We start from the raw sequence: 21,291 nt of genomic DNA, 5'->3' as shown, positions 1-21,291 counted from the left end.
TATCCCACGCTCGTTCTTGTCTCCCCATCATGCTGGAGCTCACCAAATGCTACAATTAAGCACCTGATTTGGTGAAGGTATGCAACTGAAACACTATCCAACAGCACTGGAGGGCAAGGCATCATGAAGCCCAAGTTCCAGCAGCATTCCAGCATCATGACTCCTTCCACATCCTGCAAAAAATCAACAACTCCATAAGAACAGTGTTTGGGCTTGAATGTTGCAACAGGAGATTCTGGCCAAGACAGGGACTGGATGATCTTTAGAAGCTCCTTGCAACCCAAACCATGCCATGACTGTGATAATTTGTGTCTGTGTAACTGAAAATAAAATAAATAAATAGAAAGTGAAGAAATGTTAAGTCTGCTCTGCCCTATGATGAGCAAATGAATCACACACAAAACAAAGGCTAGAGATTAAAAAGCAATTTCCTTTCTGCAATGCTTCCTAAACAGAGAGGGACAGTTTTCAAGGTCTCTGTTGTGGTAAATGAACCCAAAGAGGTTCTTCTGGATGTGGTGGTGTAAAGATAGGGATGAGTCACATCTGTTGTAAGAGTTTAAGACATTGGTGTATTCTGAATGTGGCTTTTAAAACCAGCACGATGGAGAGAAAGTAGTGACACCACTGCTGACAACATCAAAATAATTTCTGGGCTTTCAAAACTCAGTTGCATCAGGCCTTGACCAGCCTGACCTCTTCAAACAGCACATGAGGTTTTCTCCAAACACACATCATTTCAGCGCTAGACGGACAGGATTTGGAACTTCTGTTAATGTTCCTGTGCAGGGAAGTCTTTAAGGACTAATGGAAGGCAGAGCTGCCAAGATTTTTGGGTGGTTGCAACACCTCACGGGCCCAAATGCATCGCAGGACCTTCAGACACTGCTCCAATTGCCCCCAAGACACTATTTATCACTGTCCTCAGTTGGACTGGAAGTTGGATTAGTGCTGCTTCCTTTCTTGTTCTTCCTGCCAGCTGGCACTGGCAGCCTGACACAGGGAAAGGTCACCAAAGGCAACAGGGCAGTCACCTCTTCCAGGCCCCAGAAAGAGCAAAGGTGCCTCAGCTGTGACCAACATACATGTCCATCGTCAGGAAGCATCTTAAACTGACTCTAAGGTGATTAACAGAGCAGAATTAGCACGGTGAGCCACGAGAATCAAGGGCAGAGAGCTGTCCTTGAGCCAGTATCATGTCTACATCTGCCAGAGGAAAACCTGCAGGCCCAGAAATGGAGTGGAATCAGAAAATGGAGATGTGAACAAAGTCTTTGGTTAAAAAGCTTGTGGGGCTCTGTGTGCCCACACGGACAGGAAAGCTCTGTAAGGAGCACAGGAATGAGTGCTGGAGTTTTCACTGCACAGTCTCCTTTTCACAGCTTCCCTCCCTGAGGCAGCCCCACAGGGAGCTGTTTTGGGACTTGGTGCTCTTGCACAAATGGCTGTGAACTCCTTTTCTGTCAGTGATGTTACTTCCAAGTCACCAGATCTGTACCAGTGACTCAGCTTTTCCTGTGCAGGTCAAGCCTTCTCCTACAAGGGGAATAATTTCACATTTTAGTCAGAAGAAAGCTAAGGATTACCTTTTCCTTCCCAAACTTTCCCTGCTGTCTCTCTGCTCCATCATCCAGGGTGGTGCTGTCAAATCTGCTGAGCCAGGGCACCTGTTAGCTCAGATCTATCAGAGAATCACAGCATGATTTGGGTTGGAAGGGACCTTAAAAATCTTCTAGTCCCACCCCCTGCCATGGGCAAGGACATCTTCCACAGTTCCAGGTCGCTCCAAGCCCTGTCCAACCTGGCCTTGGGCACTTCCAGGGATGGGGCAGCCACAGCTTCTCTGGGCAACCTGTGCCAAGGCCTGCCCACCCTCACAGGGAACAATTTCTTACTAATATCTAATTACAATATCTAAATTAAAAATCTAAGTCTCTAATCTAAACCTAATATTAGTCTAAATCTAGTATCTATTCTACTCTGTTCAGCTTAAGGCCATTCTAAAGCCATTTCTTCCCTCACATCCAGCTCACAACTAGTCCTGGTCTCATTTTCTTTGTGCTCCCTTTTTCTTCTTGGGGTTGTACACCACATACATCCCTACTGTCTCACAGAGCAAGAAGGCATCTCACTATCCAGTCCATCCCCCACCAACACACAGGGAAAAATCAGGGAATTACCCCCCTCGGGGCCTGTCCTGGCAATTCCATGATCATTATACAAAGCAGTACAAAGTCCATGTCCCTGCACAGCCTGTCAACCTTCCAGCTCAGCCCCAGAACCCTCATACAAACAGGGGAATATTGACATGATAAATAGCAAATCCGACCTCTTGGCTCCTGGCACCGGTGGCACCACAGGCACTGCTCCTATTGGGAACGTGTTGCCTTGGCAGAGCTGCCCAGCCCTCAGTGCCACATGCACACTGAGAGAGCAGCCAGACCTGACTTTTTCCTGGCAGGGCCTTGGTCCCTGAATGCCTGGAATTTCCCCAAGGCTGCCACAGTGCTGCCCGTTCTGCAGTAATCCTTGTTGCTCTGACAGATTCATCCTACAGGAAGGTTCCCATCAGGAAAGCTTTGAAATGTCTGATTTTCGAGGGTCCAGGTGTTTACCTTCTCCCTTTGCCTTGATTGCACCTGGAGCAAACAGAAAAGATCTTCCTTTTGTTGGTTCCTGCAAGCACAGGTCTCTGAGAGCACATGGGGGCAGCCTGACCAGCTGAGCAGAGCCTGATTTACAGCCCTGAGCAAACCTGGAGGAACTGCAGGCAGGGGAAAGGGCTGGACCAGCATACACAGAGACAATCGTCAGGAGGAACCATTTCTCCAGGTCCCTTACCCTGCTTTCTCTTCCTCCCACTCCAAGTCACCTAAATTCTCCTCTTAAACATGTATTAACATCTAAATACTGAAAAGCACCTCATTGTGCACAACGCTGACCTCCATCAGAGAGAAAAAAACACCCATTTTCTCTCCCAAACTCACACTTTATGGCAGAGAAACAGGATTTAGGAGGGAGAGGGGAATGAAAACAAAATCTTCATCAATAGTTTTGCTCACTGTGCTTCAAGCAACTCAAACACACCTACAAAAGCATTTTTGAGTTACCATCCTTTAGAAGCTCTTTTTTTTCCCTATGGGGGGTAAATGGGCGCAGGGAAAATTGCTGTTCCTACAGCACTAGGCACAGGAGGACACAGAAACTCTGCTCAAGCACATGGAAAGGGTCTGGCAACTGGACCATGGTTTATTTCTGAGAGGGAAACCAGCAGGAATGCTGTGGTGGAAGAGGTGGGTAGATGGGGATAAAGGATATAATGTCTTCTCACACAACAAAAATGGAGGAGCCAATTTCATGGCTCAGCTCCTGCCACGGGAAAGCTCCTGATGTGGAAATGCTCCATTCCTGCAGGGAGGGAGGATGAAGAGGGAGGACAGTCCCTGCCTGGGCTGCCTGTGCCCTCTCGTGGCTGCCTGACTGTGCTGCACTGCCACAGTCTGGGATTCCTTTTAAATTTAAAAAAAAAATTACATCCCTGTCTGGAGACAGCTCTCCCTCGGACCTGCTGGGGTTCCCCACACTCCAGATGGGGCAAGCCCCTTCCTCTGGGCACTTGCTGCAACTGAGCTGCCATGGTGGGAGTGGGAATGCAGCCAGGAAACCCCTTCCTGACCAGGGAAATCCCATGTCTACACAGGAATGGGAAGGAAAGAGGGGGACAGGGAGATTCAGGGGCTGAGCTGGGAGTGTGGCAGGGCACTCTGGGGAGAGGGAACACAGGGTCCCAGTTCCTGGCTTTGCCCACAGCACAAAGGTCATGGTGATGTTTCTGGCTGGCAGAGCAACCACCAGCGTTGGAATCTCAGGGTGCATTCCAGGCAGGAAAAACAGCACAGGCCTGACCACCCCTTGAGCAAGTTCACAGTAAAGAGCAGGTCCCAGAACCACTATTCCATGAGGTCTAATCCCATTTTCTGCTCTGGCTGTACCTCAGTTTTCTTTGATGCTTTGCTTTTTCTCCTCCACCAAGAGATGATGATGAGATATTCCTGGTTAACATCCAGAGCTGAACACAGGGGGAGAAAAAGTGATGTTGGAGAAACCAGAGCGACCTAAAACCTCTACCTGATATTAAGAAAAGCAAGAGACTGCTCAGCCCTGTAAGGACACAGAAGAAAGATCCTTGAATTAACCAGTCTTCAGGACAGCAGCACATCCCATGCAATGCTCCAAGCCAGCACACTGAGGGATGCACAACTGAACAGGAGAAACCTCATCTCCCCTCAGGAAAAACAGGGACCTGCCCTGTCACAAGTGTCACTTCCCTGTGAGGGCAGTGAGGCACTGGAACAGGTTCTCTGAGGATGTCCCATCCCTGGAAGTGTCCAAGGCCAGGTTGAACAGGGCTTGGAGCAACCTGGGCTAGTGGGAGGTGTCCCTGCCCAGGGTAGGGGGTGGAACTGGATGGGTTTTAAGGTCCTTTCCAACACAAACCCTTCTGGGATTCTGTGAAGAGATGTTCACCCATCAGTGGAGAAACACTGTTTGATAACTTATGCCCTGGTGAAGTCCAGGAGCAGCCAGCTGTGGGAGGGACACACTGATGAATAAAAGCATTAAAACCCAGTCCCACAGGACACACAGTGGCCAGAGAAGCTCAGAGAACTGCAGCCAAACTTCATTTTCTCTTGGTCACTGAACACCCCAACCAACCCAACCTCCAACCAGACTTTTAGAGGTTAATAGCAAAAGTTTATTTTCCATTATTTTTGAAGAGCAGGGTGCAACCATCCCGCTGTTAACGGAGTGACTTCATATTCCTTCACAAATCATTCTCTCTGCTTCATTTCAAATATACGATGACCTCACACAAGGTATTTCTCCAATTTTTCATCCCAAAAGTGCTTTGCAATGTGACACTGAGGGGAAAAAAGAACCCCCCAAACCAAACCATCTCCTACCTTGAGAGATCATCTCATTCCCAGTGCTGCAACACAGCCACACATTGTGCAATGGAGCAGCCAATGGCACAGGAAGACACGGAGAGATAAAAGGTCAGTGCGAGCAGATAGGAAGAGAAATTCCAGGGCTGGAATTTACCAGAGCTGAAATCTGCAGCTCGGAAAATCAAAGCTTTTGCCTCCCCTGTCTATTCCTCCCTCACTTGGGCAAAATCACAGCAGATCAGTTTGTGTTTTTAGTGGAAGAAAACAGAGCTTCTACTGTAGCATCCATCAGAAGAGGATCCAGGTTCTGGAGCTGAGGATGGAGATCTGGTGCTGGGCAGAGTGACCTGCCAGACAGAGATGGAACCCCCAGGGTGGGTGGTGGCTGAGCTGCTCCACAGACACGTTAAAAAAGGCTAAATCTGCCACAAAACACTGTCATGGCTTTAACAAACCTGGGGCTGAGCTCAAGCTGTGGCAGGGCTGAGCTCAAGCTGTGGCAGGGCTGAGCTCAAGCTGTGGCAGGCCTGTGTTCCAACAGCTCTGGAGACATCCCTCCCTCCCAGCACATTCTGGAGGATACAGGAACCACAGCCACATCCCTCATGTGCACATAAACATGTCTCAATTCCCTCACTGGGGATGGCAGCCCAGGAGAAGGTGGGATTCCCACTGGAATGGGCATCTCCAGCTCTGATGTAATACCAGGGAGGAAATTTCTGGGCTTCAGGACTGCCCAGACTGGGCATGCTCCTTCTGGGGCATTAAGAAACCAGTCCAGGAACACGGATTCCACCCAAACAGTGGGAGCAGGACCACCCAAAGCTCCCTCAGATCAGGAACAGCTCCAGGGCAGGTGATGCTGGTATTTAAGAGCAACATGGGGGACTCCTGCACCAAGGACAGTCACAGGGTCTGTGACAAAGTCTGCATCTGCCTGTGACAACTGCAGCAGATTTCCCAGTCCAGTCCAGTCCAGTCCAGGAGAAATGATCCCACACTGACTGCAGCCAGCTGGGAGTTATGGAATTTCCCTCCTCCCTTTCTTCTGCTGAAGGCCCCAGGTGCACAGCTCCAGCCATTCCCCCAGCCTGGATCACCCAGTGGCAAACAGCAAGCTGAAAACAGGAACAAATCCCTCTTTGTGACTCCGTTGGCAGCAAGCTTCCCTTGCAGGCTCCTTTAAAAGGAACATGGAAGTACTTGGAAACAAACTGTTCATGGCTCTCCGTAAGATTCTTGTGCTCCGCTGGCATTTTCTGGGCATATAGGAGTGTGGTCAGCAGGACCTCATGTACAGAACCCTCCACCCCAAAAAATGAGTGGGACAGACAGCCAGCATCTGTCCTGACAGACTGGCTTACCAGGAAGGTCTGGAATTCCTGCCCAGCACAGGGCTGGCCTTGGAAAATGCCAAAACAGGCTGCATATAAAAGTAAAAGTTTTTAAAAAAATGGATATATGCTGCATATAGGAGACTCCATAGTCCATAGATGGCCACCCCAGAGCAGCCAGGGCCAGCCCAGCTCTGAGGGCACAGCGTGGAAGCTGCACTCCCATCACAGGCAGGGAAGTGGGATGGCTGGAGGTGGAAGTATTGCTTCTTGATCAGCTTCAGGCAGAGGAGGGTGGGGAGGGAGAAAGGCACTGCACTCACAAAGCCCTTCACACTGGAGCAGGTTCCGTCCACGCTCAGGCCTCTGCTTACATCTCACTGGGATAAAATCCAAGCTTGGCCAGTGACATCTCCCTCCGGAGCCGCATGACCTCCCAGTACATCAGCTCCACTGCAAACAACAGGGGTGTGGGGAAGAGAAGGGGAAAAACAACCAGAACATCAGTCAGCAAGGCACAGCTGGACACCAGCTCCCAGTGCAGTCCAGCCAGGCTGGTTCTCAAAGGCAGGGAAGCAGGACATGCCCATCAGGTCACCCTTCACCAGCCCCACCCCAGGGCAAAGCTCCCAGGAATTGGTGCCTCTCTTCCTCCCCTCATGCCTTTCTTTAATCATTTAACTGCTCCTCAAATGACACAGGGAATTCAGGGGCCCCACTCCTGTAATTTGGAATAGCACCTCTTAGTTCCCCCCAGAAAGCATCCCACTGCATCCAGCTCTTACCATCCTGCCTCACCAAGCCCTGCTGGATATAGCGGATGTATGTGAAGAAGTTGCACACTGCTGTGATCTGAGGGAGAGAGGAAAAAAGAGGGAATCAGCTCCAGAGCTGCTCTGTCAAAAGGCTTGCACAGCACCCAGCAGCAGAGCTCAGTGTTCAGCACCTGACAAATAGTCCCACATATCACTAGATAGGGGATATATAATAAATAATAATGAAATAAAATACAACTTAAAAAACCATCTGAGTATCTGCCATCCCATCCCAAGACATTACACTATCCATCAGACACAATGTGGAACAGCTCCAACTGCAAGATTTGAGACATTGCTTTGGGGCAAGTGACAAAAACGAGTCAAGTCTGCGTACAAAAACCAACTTTTTGTGTCCAAAGTGGTCACATGTTTTGGGATCAGCTTTTGTGATATGCACTCAGGAAAGAAAAAACTCCTAAAATGCTCCATTGAATCAGAGCCCCAGCAGCAACATTAATAAATCATCCACCTTTTGCCTTCCCTCCACAGAAAGAACAACTTGTTCTCACAAAAACCCGAGTCACGGACCTGACTGGAACAGTAACAGCATTTAAAGAGCAGAAAATTACCGTGTTTTACAAAGGGGAATTAAACAACAATAAAGCCAAACAAGCAAAGCCTTGTACAGAATGAAACCATGGAAAGTGAACACACTGAAGGCTGTCTGAAAATATAAGGCACAGCTGCATCTGCACCCTCATCATCAACAAAGAGCTGCCCTGACCTCAGGAGCAAACTCAGATCCCACAGGTCTTCCTCAGTTTGAGGGCTGACCCTCAAAAGCTCCTACATCTCAGGGTATGGGACAATTTTGGAGGGCCAAGGTCCCCTGGGAAGGTGAAGGACTCACTCTGGCCCTGCAGGAAGGTGAAATGTAGTAGTAATTCCCAGAATCCCCCAGCATGATCCGGTGCTTGCAGGTCCTGGGGAGGCCACTCAGAGCACATTTCCTGCAGGGAAAGGAAAAAACACTTCAACAATCCAGTGGCACAGCAGAGATCAGCAATTCAATACCCTCAAGAGACAGAAAGGAGAACTCAGAAGCCAGGTAGAGTAAGGCTGCATGAACTAAAAAACCCCATGACTGACATGAGCCTTTTGATGCCAGAAACATTCTATAAATGGCAAGTTTAGGAGAGCTAAATATCTAGAATTATTCCATGCCCAAATACACCAAGGCTGCACCCTTTCCCTGGTGCACAGCCTGAGAGAAAACCACAGGAAACAGAGCAACCAGTGTCACCTGTCCCAGCACATCTCCACATTCCAGGGAAGGCCCAGGTGGCACCAGCTTTCCTGATGGGATGCAAACACACTGGCTGGGCACCAGCCTGGCCTCAAAACAGGCAAAGCCAGCATTTAAGCAGAATTTGTTCATGGTGAGAACTCAAAACAAGCCACGCTGGTTTGGATGAGGCTTGCCAATCCTAAGAACAGGGAAGACAGGGAAGAAACTTGGCTTCACAATTTTAACATTGTTAAAATTGAAGAAGTGAAGAAGGAGCGAAGAAGTCTTTCAGAACAGCCTCTCTTTTGCTGCCATTTTCTTCTGTTATGGTTCCCATCACCAGCCACTTGCCTTTCCTTCATCACCATTTCAAGCAGTAAAGCAGAATTTTCTGTTGCACAGTCACCACCACATTCCTCTAAGGTCCAGTTCCTGCATGCTGGGAGAGGGACATCCCTCCCCAGCTGCCAAAAACTGCTCTGGGAGCCGTGGAAGGGACAACACAGGGGAGCAGATGTTTCAGGGAGGTTCTGAGCATGTCTCTGGCCTTGTTTTTCAAGGCAATTATTAGCCAAGAGTGGAAGTGTGGGCTCTAAGTGTCAAGATGCAAGGAGAAGGAATCACTGACCAAATATTAACACAACTTAAAGAGATTAAAGTCTCAGAAGGTGCAGGAGGACCCATACCTTTGTAAACAAGATATTTTTAACAAGTCACAAATGTGAGCATTGCACCACACAGGAAAAAGAGAGACTCTTGCTGGTCACTCATGGTTACTTGGTGTAATCCCAACTGCGACAACAATAGCTAGAGGTAAACAAAATGCCACAAAAATCAGTGTTTTGCACCTTGGCAAACAAAAGGAAACAAATTCCTTTTGGATTTTTTATTCCCAGTAGCAGAATTCCTCACCATCCTGCCTGGAAATTAAACAGGGAAGTTAGCTCAGCTCAGCTTGAGTCTCCAAGCTGTTAAATTGCACTGAGTTAGTCACTTGTTAATGGATTAGAGATCTTTGATCACTGACTAAACAATAAATGCTTCACTTACGTTACAATTTGTGACTGGAACCCACTGTGAAGACAAAAAAGAATCAAAAGGAAACTGATAAGGATAAACACAAGATGGCTTGTTCCTGGAACATTTGCCTAGAGATGACAGAAAATGCTGGACAGTGGTAGGAAACCTGCATTTGCCCTCACAGGGACACTACAGAAGGTGCTCTGCTTGAAGGTGAGGGAGGGAAGGACAGAGAGCCCTGACTGAACTTAAATTCAACAGCTGTAAAATAAAAAGTATAAAATCCCCTCCTTCATCTGAAATATTGTATCACTCCTGGTAATGCTCCTCTTCCTTGAGGTGATCCCAAGCTGTCTGTTACATCAGATACAGTCACACAGGCCCTGGAGCAGCCACAGCCCCACTTCGGGTGGCAAGGTGACAGCATCAAGTGGGGAAGATGACATGCAGGAAAAAGAGGTCTCCTGTGACCCAGGCTCAAACCCAGCAAGGTCAGGATGCAAAGTGAAGCATCACAAGATGGAAGAACCCAGCTCTGGTTTAACCCTTTCACCTCTGGTTAGGCACAAACACACCTTCAGAGAACATAAACAAGTTGCTATCTCAAGGAAAGGGAGGGAAAAAATGCTCCCTAGTCAAGGGCACAACCACCTCACCAGGTTATCCCCCAAACCAGCCAGCAGCATATCTGCTGAGCTCAGCTAAGCTAATTCCTCTTCTCACATGGAGCTGAATTCCAGCTGCTCACAAGCCTGGAGAACACTCAGCTGAGCCCTCAGAACTGTTGACCTCAGCGACACAGCAACACAGGACAAAGAGCAGCAGCAAGGAGGGGACAAAATAAGGGTAAAACACGGTCCTTACTTGGGCCCACCACACTCTTCTGCTGCCACCTTCACCACAGGCAGGCTCTGGGAAGCAACTGGCTCGATGGTGAGGGTGTTCTGCTCCACAGCCACTCGCACAAGCTCCGACAGCTGCAGGAAACAAAAGGGAGACCACAGACGGACGAGTCAAGGTCACCTCCAGAAAGCTGATACTCTGGAGCTGCTTTTCCAGCACTCACCTCCTGCTTGGTAAAGTCCAGACAAGGTCCTATGTCTTCTCTATAAATTCTGTCCAGGAAGGAGCAGGATTTATCCAAAGTTGGAGATTCCTTCCAGGCCTGGAACTCGGCAAATAAAATGGAGTCGACCTGTAGCAAGTACCAAAGAGGAAAGTGCAGAGGGAGGGTGGGTGGAGGAAGAGATTCCATATCAGAAGCTGTCTGTTACTGTGCAGGTAACCTGACTGTGAAATATCTGCTTTGGCATATGGAGAGGCTCAGACACCACGGAAGTGTCTGAGGGAAGCTGCCTTGCTCCAAGGATGTCTCACCTCCCACCCATCAGCAGTTCTGTGCCACAGCCACCCTGGGCTTACTGGGCCAGAAACCTGCAGGTACCTCTCCATCCCATCTTCCTCCAGGACCTGTGATGCACCCACACAACCACTGAACAGACCAAGCACCCACTCAACCCACAGCAGGAATGGTGAGAGCTGCTGAGTGGCAGAGCACAGTGGCAATGGGAGACTCTGGGACGTGGCATTTTAAGCCCAGATGGATGCATGAGCCAAACCACCAACCTGACCAACAGGGCATCTCCTACAAGCACGGCAAAGTCTGCTAAAGCTGCTGAAAGGAAAAATAAAACTAAAGAAATGCTGCTGAGCAACACAAAGAATGTCAGTGAACACAGCTGGGAAAGCCTGAATTTCATGGAGATTGCTCACCTGGGACCAGGAGCAGCCTCAGAGCCACAAGTCGGAACAACAAATGGAGGAAAACAAAACCAAAGTTATAAAAAAAGGAGGCTAGCATGAAAGGAAGCTGGAACTGAAAGGCTGGAAGCATGAGAGGTAGCTGGGTCCCACCCATCCCCAAAGGCTGGTTACCTGCCGTGAGGAGGAGGAAGCATCTGCTCCCAAGGCCTGCCAGCCTGGCTCATAGGTGATGCGGATGGCCTTCCCAGGGAGGATGCAAAGGAGCAGGGAGAGGAGAGCAGGGAACCCAGACTTGGAGGGCAGAGGGAGAGACAGACAGCAAAGGAAAAGGTTTAGAGTGAGACAGGCAAGAAGGGACGCAAAAAAGTGAGATAAAACACAAGATACAAAGAAAGGCTCAAGTCCTGCCCTCCAAGAACTGAGCATGCTGCTCAAGGCATCACAGGGCCATAAGTCACACCCTTAGACTGCAGCTTGGGGTGCAAAAAGGCAACAGAAATTGCCAGTTTTAGGCTCAATTTAGGATGGGACATGTCTTTTTCATACGGCACCAACCTTCTGAATGCCAGGGTCCCTTTTATCACCTCTCACATAGGCTGTTAAGAAATCTGAGAGTCAAAAAAGCCACCCCATGCCTCATAAAGAACATTATTAGTCACTCTGGAAGCTGAGTCCTGAGATTTTAGGCCCCAGGATATCTGCACCCTATGGAAGTTGCCTCCATGAAGCAATGACAGGTCTACATCTTTAACAAACAAGTGCCTTTGTGTTCCCTCAACAATTGTTCATGACAGAGGCTACAGCTCCCCCAAAAAATCACTAGTGAGACATTCTCCCACACATTCTCACTCATTTTCATTCTTCCTGACCAAATGCATAAGCTGCCTCCTTTTTGCTCCCCAGGACAGCTGTGTATGCATCTGTCCACTTGGAAATTCCCAGAAGGAAAGATCCTGGCAGCAGGAAGACACTCATGGTCACAGCAGGTGGTGGGGGGACTATCAAAGGATCATCTTAATTAAACAGGGTTTGTTTGAAAGCTATTCACACTGCTCTGGATGCTTCTCTGCCCAGTTCCTTCCAGTGAGGAAGGAATTCAAGATAATTAAATATATACTCTGCAAAGAAGAGGGAGAATAGTGCCATGCCCAAGAACACAGGACAAGTGAGAGGATGGAGCTGATGGAGGTGTCCTGGTGTCCAAGCCAAACTGTAGGAAGAACACCACCTAATCATGCCAGAACAGGCTGTGGACTCAGCTCCCAAGGTGCAGAAAACCACTGACTTCTGCTCAGCATCTCACAGCACTGGTACTTCCTGGACCTGCCCATGTCCCCCAGAGATCTCTCAGCTGCTGCTGTTCTGACCCAGCCTCCAACAGGCCTCCCAAAGAAGAAACCTCCACAAAAGGAAACCCTCCAGAGCCTGCCTCAGCAAAAATTTAGGGAACCAGTCACAACCAGCTTCTCCCAACAATGAAAGCCCAGCTGTGCCCAGGGAGCCCCTGAGCACAGTGCCAGCGGTGACAGTGAGTGGCCCTCACCCACCTCTTTGCACTCCCGGCTGACTGGCTCTGGAGCCACGTTCTGACTGGCAGCCGACACCATGGCACTGCTGGTGCTTTTGTTGCGCCCGTGGCCCTTCCTGAAGCCAGCTCTGGAAGGGCTCTGGAGCTGAGGGTGCAGCTCCCGGTTGGGTGAGGAAGGTGTGGATGTGATCACCAGCATCTTCAGAGCCGTCACCTCTGCCTGCAGCATGTCGATCTGAGGAGACCAGGCAAGAGTCAGCACCTGCAGAACTCCAGTTTGGTGCACCCACCACACACTGAAGCCACAGGGGACCAGCCATGAAGCCTCCCAGTGCCCACCATCACCCAGAATTTTAAACAAACAGCAACTATTTGGAAACCTATCTCTCTTTCCCTCAATCAGCATATTTTGCCCCTGGCTCTTTTCAGACTCAATAACCCCAAAGAAATTTCTCTCTCCTCAGGCTGAGCAACCCTGTGATTCAGCCTTGCCAGGAAATTCCAACCCCCCAGGTCTCTGCTCTATCCATCCCCATGGCTGTGACAATTCAACAGCTTATAATTTCTCTGTGCTTCCTCTGGCAAAGAGGAGCTGGATCAGGAGCAGACTGCAAGAATCCCTCTCCCCCCTCCCTCAGTGTCTGCTGGAAAGGGACCAGAGCAAATGCAAGCACTTTATTCTCCTCCAGTCAAAAACCAGCACTGCTGCCAGGCTGAGCAGCGATGCCATCAGGCTACCCTATAAAATCAAGTCCCAGAGAGCAGTTCTCACCTTGCCCCGGGCCTCCCTCAGCTGTTTCTCTGCCACAGCCTGTTTAGTGTTGGCTTCTCTCACCATCCTGTGGGCTTCCTGCACCAGAGAGAATGTTAGTCTGCCTGTTACACAGAGCCACCAGGCCAGGTCACAGCTCTGCCATATCATGCTCCAGGCAAGCAAGCAAGCAAGGGGACAGACATCCCTGCCACATCCAAGGGCTTTTTTCTGTCAGCTGTGCAGAGCCTTTCCCCAAAACTTCCCAGAGAAGGCTCCCAGTACCAGAGCCTGGAGTGCATCCCCTGCTAAGGACCGTAATTAAACTAAAGTGTTCAGCTGGCTAGTCCAAGGTCATCTCTCTCATTGATAGGGGCTGCTGTGAAGAATGCCAGAAGCAAGGGCCTGCCCTTTCTTGTCCTTGGGAGTTCTTTAAAGCTGAGGTTTTACATTAACACCCACCTATGTTGCTGTGGGTGCCCCTATTCCAAAACCTCTGTGACTCCAGCCTTGCCTCAACTTGGCTTCCTGACTTCACTGCAGCCCTGCTGGTTGATCACTAAACTGATTTCTGCCCCTGACTACTGTCTGTGGCACTGATCCTGATCCAGACTTGCTGCTCCACATCTTGGTGAGGTTCACTGCTCCTGCCTGGCTTGTTACTGCACTTTGCTCTCACTTCCCCTCTGGAGCAGCCAGTCCTCACTGCTCTGGGCACAGCTGGGACACAGCAGGAGCTGCAGCTCAGGTGGGGGCCAAATGGTAGTAACTGGCTCAAAAGCTTCTCCCACGAGAAGAGGGGAGTGGGATGAATTCCATCTGGGGCCTCCCTGCAGTGCTGTCTAGAAGCAGAGTCTGGCCAATGCCACCAAAGGAAGGGAACAGCCCTTGGCTTTATTATCTCCAAGATTACCCTGAGCTCAGGTAGCCAAAATTTCAGGAGCAGAGTTGCTCTCTTGGCCCTCACATCCCTGTGTTTCAAAGGTACAGATGGGCTCTGGCTTTCCTCACTGCCCAGACAGATCCAGACATTAGAGCTGCTGGGTAAATGGGATTTTGCCAGGGTAGAGCTTGGCAAGAATCACATTATGAAAAAAACCCCAATCAACCAACAGGCCTTCTGGACACTCATTGGAACAGAGTGTGTGAGGATATCCAGCATGTTCCCACCCCCAGGAAGGGCTGAGACAAGCCAGGGAATCATCTCTATTACACAGCAGCTGCCCAGACTACAGAGCAGGCATGGAGAAGGACATGGAGAGTGAGCTGTGCTTGGCTCCGGCTCCAGCTCCAGCCATCCCCACAGCTGCTCCCCAGGAGCCTGTTGTGAGGCTCTGCCTGCAGCACTGCCCCACTCTGCTTCTCCAAGTGGGAAAGAACAAGAGCATAGAGGAGGAAATGGCTGGAAGTTCAGGGAAAGCCTGTCTTAAAGGGGCTGGATGCAAGCTGTGTGTAAGACAAGGAAAAGGGTGGTACCTCAAATAGACTGGCTGTTAACTCCTCCAGTTCCTGTTCCAGTTGTTCCCTGACTTTTGACAACCTCTCACATTCTTTGTCCTTCAGCTTCAGCTCCTATTGAGGAAGCGGAGAGGGACACCAGCTCTCAGCAGGGCCCAGGAGTGCTGATGCCCTGCCCCAACCTGTCAGTCCAAACCCTTCCTCCCCACCATGGCACAGATCCCTGACCCCAGATTCCTGCCACTAAACCCTGTGCCGTGCTCCCTGTCACCAAAAGCACCCCCTTCCACAGGTTGTGGCAGGATTTTCAGGCTGGAATAGCTCATTTGGCATTAGCAAGGAGGCTCCCAATTAAGCAGTGCCTCAAGCTGCTTCCTGCAGCAGGTTTCCAGGATTAATTTGGATATTGGCACATCCAGCAACTGCTGTCCTACTCCAAAGCACTTTATGGCCACCTCAGCTCAGTCTCTCCTCTTCTGCCCACTCCAGACTCCTAAACCACCTGTGGGAAAACCCCCACGAGTTCAATCCATGCCACCATGCCCAGGTGTTCTCCCTTCACCTTCTGTGCTTTGTGCAGCTCATCCTTCAGGAACTCAGACCCCTTTTCACGGATCTCCACCGAAGAGCTGCGCAGACGCGACACGTTGAGCTGCTCAGTGGACTGGGTCTCCTCCACACCTCCAGCATTCTGGCACCCTGTCTCCACCTCCTCCTTGTTGCCTTTGGATGGCATGAGTGGTTTCCAGTGTCCCACAGTGGGTTGCTTCTGGCTTTCTTCCTCAAAACTGACCTGCCTGTGGGTAACAGCACAGAGAAACGTTTCAGCCAGCGTGTCCCAGACAGGACACTCAGGATAAAGCAGGAGAACTAAAGACAGCTGCTCCAGGAATCCCGTTCTCCCCTACTTCCTGAGAGACACACACGTGTTGAGGGCTCTGGTACTCATCCAGCAGGCCTAAGTTCAGACTTTCCTTCCCCAGCTAAGGGAAAGTAGAAAAAAAAGGAATACAGCTCTCCCACTCCCAATGTATAGACCCTAAGCCCCTCTGCTGTCAACCCAGCCTTCTTCTACCCTGCTACCCCTGCTTCAGAGGGAAAGGATCTATTTTTAACCTACTTCCCACCAAAATCCTGTACAGAACTGTCTGAACCAGTGTATTTCCACTGGGCTGAAGCCCTGCTTTTCAGTTCCAGTGGCTGGCAAGTGAAGGTGGACTAGAAAGAAGAAACTAGAAGAATCACCCAGGACACTGTCCCCCGATAGGGCTTTGTGAACCCCCAAATTAACACAGATGCTGGAGAGGCTGATCAATTTAACAGACTTTGCAGCTGCTGGGGTGTCAGGAGAGGAGAAATCCTGAGTGCCTGAATGACAGGGCACTGCAGTCACCCTGGTGTGTGCATCAAAGTGTCCTCACATGGTCAGTCGCCATTTAAAGGCAGTGGGAGAGCATCCACGCCCCGCACACATGGAAGTTTGCTATCAGACCCAGCAGGACACACACTCTGCCCTACAGATTAATCTGCTGCTGGTTATCTCTGGGTCACAAGCCTTGGCTGAGCTCTGATGCCCTGCTCTTCATGCCCTGCTCTGGTTCCTCCTCCCACACTCCTCCTGGCTATGCTCGCCCACTGCCTTCTCCTGCAGAGAAGCCACCAGCTCCTTCTGGTTTGGCTCACTTTCTCTTCTTTCCTTTTCCCAGCCTGCATTCCTCTCCTGAATTTGCCCTACTTCCTGCATTCCAGCCAGGCCACACTCTTCCCCCTGATGCGACTCCAGCCCAACACTGCAGGACAGAGCACAGGCTCCGAGGGCTCATCGCCTTGGCCACGTGCACCTCAAGAAAAGCCTTGTTCTCCCTCAAACACAGCAGTCAAACCATGAGGCACAAATATGCTTTTCACCCACCTCCAGAGTGTCCCACCACATTTTCTACTCAAATTTCTCCCCTTCTGTCCCTGGCTAAAGCTGTCCATGAGCAACAGTCACCTTCCAAAGAGGGAAAGAAGCAGCATCTACCAGCTAAATCAGCTCAGGTACCACAGGAAAACATGTGGAACAGCACATGTGAAGAACTTTCTGAACCCTTGGAAGACAAAGACCACAGCATCTGTGAGATGGGGGATGACAATAGGATCATTCCTGCTGCCATGCCATGCCATGCCAACTGGATGGCATTTTGGCTACAGAACTGGAGGAGGAGGACATGAGGTTGGCATCACAGATTCTGCTGACCTCTCTGTTGAGCAGGAACATGTGAAAGCACCACAAAGATGATCATAGTGCTGAGAAGGCAAGAAAAACCAAACTAACTAGTGTCTCACTAGCTTCACCTGGTTTTACTGACCATTCCCTTGGGAGATCTGGAAAGGGAGGCTCATCCTGATGACACAACTAAATTTTCTGCAATGCATTCACCATGGGAATCATGCCAGACAGGAGGTCTGTCCAGCACATACACCATGGTGGCACAATGGAAGTCCTCTCTGCTGTGGACTTTTGGGCATAAATGGTAGAGAACAAACCTCTCCAGGTATTCTAGCATCAGAATAAGCACACCTGAAGGGACCCAGCAAGGCCCAGCACCTCCAGTTTCTGTGAGCAGAGCACAAAAATCAGAGCACAGAGGAAAAGCAACATGCAGAACCAAACAGCTATTATTAAAAAAAAAAAAGCAGCAGCAGGGAAAAGGGACATTTCAACAGTCCACTAAACTACTCAGACAGATAATCTAACCCACAGGAAGAAAAAAACAATGTTGTTTCTTCATGACTCTCAAATTCTCATATGAAAGTTGCCTTGGGAAACAGATAATTTCAGTGCATTTCCGCACACTATGGAAGAAAAGTGGAGGACATGAAGGAATTAAACAGTCACACCCACAGCCCATAATGCCAAAAACATATCCTGAAAAGCCATCACTGATGGAATAGCTCATTCTCCATGCTGTGCAAGCAGAATCCTCATGGAAGCCTTGGCTGTGCTGGATTCTGCCCAGGTGGGGTTTTAAAATTCAGTCCCTGGAGACCAAAGGATCACCACAAACACTCCCTCTTGCTGACTGGCAGCTGTCTTTCTTGGAAGAATGGATCACATCCTCCAAGTCCCACACTGACACAAGAAGTACAAACTTACACACACGAAAAAAAATCCCCAACACCCCACACCCTTCTAAAATTGTTTCTGTAGAAAAAGCAAAAAAAAAGTGCAGTATCTGCACTTTTTCCAGCAGGCCCCACATGTTTCCTGCTCTGCTGACCCGACAGAGTTATTTCCCCTACGAGGAGCCTCTGCCTCTCTCCAGGTTAAACTCTTACCCGTGGGTTTGTGAGGAGGGTCTGGCTTTTCCATCCCACCAGGACAGAGACCTGACTGGCACCAGTCCAGAGCCCACAGATGCTCAGTATGGCAAAGCATCTGGTTGTGCTTCATTATGTTATTAAATCATTGCAGAACACACAGCTGGTGTTTCTTGTCTTTGCCTCAAAGCTGTGTCCTATGCCTGGGGGTGCTGGTGGTCACATCAGCTCCTTGTTCCATCTCCCTATGTGGCTTCCACACAACACTGCCAAAGGTTTCCCAGAGGAGCTGTGGCTGCCCCATCCCTCCAAGTGCCCAAACCCAGCCTGGACGTGGCTTGGAGCGACCTGGTCTAGCGGAAGGTGCAGGGGGGTTGGAAGAAGATGATCTCTAAGCTCCCTTCCAACCCAAACCATTCCAGGATTCCACGAAGCACCCGCAGCGCCTCAGGGGACTCCTGGGCTGGGCAGACACGGGGTGTGACCCGCGGAACCAGCACACCCTGAGGGGCACAGGCAGCCCCGCACCTACCCCCGCAACATCGCCTGGTCCCGCCGCTGCTGCCGCCGCTGCTCACGGCGGGGGCGCGCCCGCCGCCCGCCCCATGCCCGGGGGAGCCGGAGCCGTGCCCGGAGGCAGGGACGACGTTCCCGGAGGAAGGGGAGCCGTTTCTGGAGCCGCGGCCGGAGCGGTTCCCGCAGCACCCGGAGCGGTGCCCGGAGGAGCCGGAGCTGCTCCCAGAGCTGTGCTCGGAGGAAGGGGGGCCGTGCCTGAAGGAAGGAGAGCCGTTCTCGGAGCGGCTCCCTCAGCAGCCGGAGCCCTGCCCGCAGCAGCCGGAGCCACTCCCGGAGGAGGGGAGGACGTTCCCGGAGCCGCAGCCGGAGCCGTGCCCGGAGCAGCCCCCGAAGCCGTGCCTGCAGCAGCTCCCCCAGCAGCCGGAGCCGTGCCTGGAGCAGCCGCAGCCGTGCCCGGCGGAAGGAGAGCCGTGCCCAGAGCCGCTCCCTCACAACCCCCGGTCCCGGAGCCGGTCCCGGTCCCGGCCCCGCCGCCCACACGTGACGCGGGCGCGCCTGCGCGCTGGGCCCGCCGAGGGCTCTCCCGCCAAGTCCTGTCAGGGGCCCAGCGCCCTCGAACCGGGTAATTGGCGTGGTCTGTTACCCATCAAATCAGCGCAGGGCACATAATGAACGATGTAGTCCCTCCACCTCGCTCTGCTTCCCCGGCTCGGATCCGCGCCTGGTTTCCTCTGCCTCCTTCCACACAGGTCAGGTCATCTCACCTTGGCTCTGCTGCGCCTTCCTCCCCAGGAGAAGATTCCTCACACCCCGTCCCCTGCTCCAGCCTGGGGTCACTCCCAGAGGAGTCAGCTCTCCGTGAGCTTCGACATGAGTTCTTCATGGAGTGCCCCAGTGTGGGTCCTGTCCATGGGGTCAGTCCCTCAGGAACAGGCTGATCCAGCGTGGGTCCCTTCCACAGGCATCTTCCTTACTTCTGTGCAATACCTTTTTCCTTTCCCTCCCTATTGCCCCAGAGGTCCTCCCACTGTTGCTGACGGGCTCCGCCTTGGCTACCAGGCTGGAAATGTCTCCACTGGACATAAGGGAATGTCTGTCAGCTTCTCACAGAAACCACCCCTCTACTAAAACAAACCCAATACTGAGGGAAAATCTGGGATGTAAAGAAGAGATAATACGCAGAAAGGTGAAAGGATTGGGGAAACCTGGCTGGGGGGAGAAAAGCCACTGATTGTCCAGGGCTTTTAAACTCAGCATTCAAGGAGAGCACAGAGCTGGGAACAAAACTGGCAAACCACTCCTGCTTTTACCCCAGTCCCACAGCAGATCCCACGCCCACTTCTGGATTGACAGCACTCACATTTTGGTGGCAGTGTCTCCACTGAACCAAAAAACACACAAGCCGCCCTCAGAGGATGTTTTTCAGATTGATCCTTCCCCAGGTTTCCCATCACATCCTACCTTGCCATTGCCTGGGGCTTCCCTCCAGGCAGCCGGATGCCCTCGGAGCCATCGTACACAGGGGCAGCTCCTGCCCTGCTCTCAGTCTGCCCACCCTCTGCCTCACTGCCAGACCCAACACCAAAGACAGGGGGGTCAGACACGGTGATCCGTGTATCCATTGCAGAATGCTGCTGTGGATACCACATGGGGAGCTGTCCTCTGTCCCAGCATCTCCTGGGTGTCCATGTCATGTGCAGCCCTGCCCTGCCTCATGGCCAGGATCCATGTGACAGCATGGGCCAGCTCCCTGCTCTGAAATCTCGGAGCGGAGCATTCGGGATGTTTGTCTGTTTGTGTCACTGCCTGTAACCTTTGTTATCTTCAGGGAGCTTTGGAAGGAGGGGAAAGATCTTCAGCTTTCCAAGGCAGCACCACAAGTAATTAGTCTGTAATAATTAACTCCCAAGGCTTGGCTGGCAGGGACAGAGGGTCCTCAGATTAGAAGGGCAGAACTGATTCCAGGAGCCGACAAAGGCAGGAAGGACAAGAGCTGATAGTGCAGACAGGAAGCATTAAGAGGGGATGTGCTGCAGATACTGAATCCCAGCCCCTTGTAGAAATAGAGGGAGAGATTTTTCACCCCCCCCAAGACCCTAAAAATAAAATGCAGAGTCAGACGGATTGGCACTCAGAACTACAGGGAAATGCAGAGCTTGGCACAGGGGCACCCCCAGCTCTCAGGGCCCCCCAGGATGGCACAGGATTAGTGATGAGTTCTGCAGCATAAAGGAAAGAAGCCTGGACATCCTCACAAAAGCACTGAGGTTCACTGCATCCTCTTCAAACATTCCTGGCCAGCTCAAACCTCTGAGTAAATCCTGTCCTTGCAAAACAGCACTTCTCAGGTACTTCCCACTTTATCTTTTTTTTTAATTACATCAGATTTGAGGGAAGAATGGTGTCATTTTGAGAGATACCCCTGATGCCTCTGTGAATATCTCAGCACTGGAACTGGAGAAGGGGAAGGGATTTGACCAAGCTTTGGGAGCCACTGTCCCAAAAAGCAAGGAGGGCACTGTGCCATTCCCAGACAGCTGCTGCTAACTCAGCATGGAGAGTGGCCCTTTGGCATTCCCAAAACAGGGATTCAATGCCCACTACAGTAATTCAATCTCTGCA

The 21,291-nt window shown here is 51.0% G+C and overlaps 1 protein-coding gene across 2 annotated transcripts; it reads right to left on the bottom strand.

The window, feature by feature from the left end:
- Nucleotides 1-4,742: 4,742 nt before the first annotated feature.
- On the bottom strand, nucleotides 4,743-20,487 carry RAB3IL1 (RAB3A interacting protein like 1). Of its 2 annotated transcripts, XM_071559267.1 has the most exons (11): nucleotides 18,686-19,247; nucleotides 15,413-15,647; nucleotides 14,869-14,964; nucleotides 13,414-13,491; nucleotides 12,661-12,876; nucleotides 11,285-11,404; nucleotides 10,416-10,544; nucleotides 10,214-10,326; nucleotides 7,952-8,051; nucleotides 7,069-7,135; nucleotides 4,743-6,736 (listed from the first exon to the last, which is right to left on the bottom strand). In XM_071559267.1, the coding sequence occupies exons 1-11, from the start codon at nucleotides 18,694-18,696 to the stop codon at nucleotides 6,654-6,656; spliced, it is 1,248 nt and encodes a 415-aa protein (XP_071415368.1). In that variant the 5' UTR covers nucleotides 18,697-19,247; the 3' UTR covers nucleotides 4,743-6,653. The 2 variants fall into 2 exon arrangements, with proteins under 2 accessions (XP_071415368.1, XP_071415367.1); XM_071559266.1 differs by lacking the exons at nucleotides 11,285-11,404; nucleotides 18,686-19,247 and adding an exon at nucleotides 20,131-20,487.
- Nucleotides 20,488-21,291: the final 804 nt, after the last annotated feature.

Source organism: Pithys albifrons, chromosome 6, assembly GCF_047495875.1.
Source record: "Pithys albifrons albifrons isolate INPA30051 chromosome 6, PitAlb_v1, whole genome shotgun sequence".
Lineage (NCBI taxonomy): Eukaryota > Metazoa > Chordata > Aves > Passeriformes > Thamnophilidae > Pithys > Pithys albifrons.
Note: the sequence above shows the minus strand (reverse complement) of the source record. Positions and strands in the feature narration are given on the sequence as shown.

Excerpts from the sequence above, each read along its gene's own strand:
- RAB3IL1 (XM_071559266.1), bottom strand. The coding sequence starts at position 20,363 with ATGACATGGACACCCAGGAGATGCTGGGACAGAGGACAGCTCCCCATG. Across the intron at positions 15,648-20,130 it reads AAGCCCCAGGCAATGGCAAG|GCAGGTCAGTTTTGAGGAAG; the intron begins GTAGGATGTGAT and ends TGTTACCCACAG. Across the intron at positions 7,136-7,951 it reads CACCTTCCTGCAGGGCCAGA|ATCACAGCAGTGTGCAACTT; the intron begins GTGAGTCCTTCA and ends TCTCTCCCTCAG.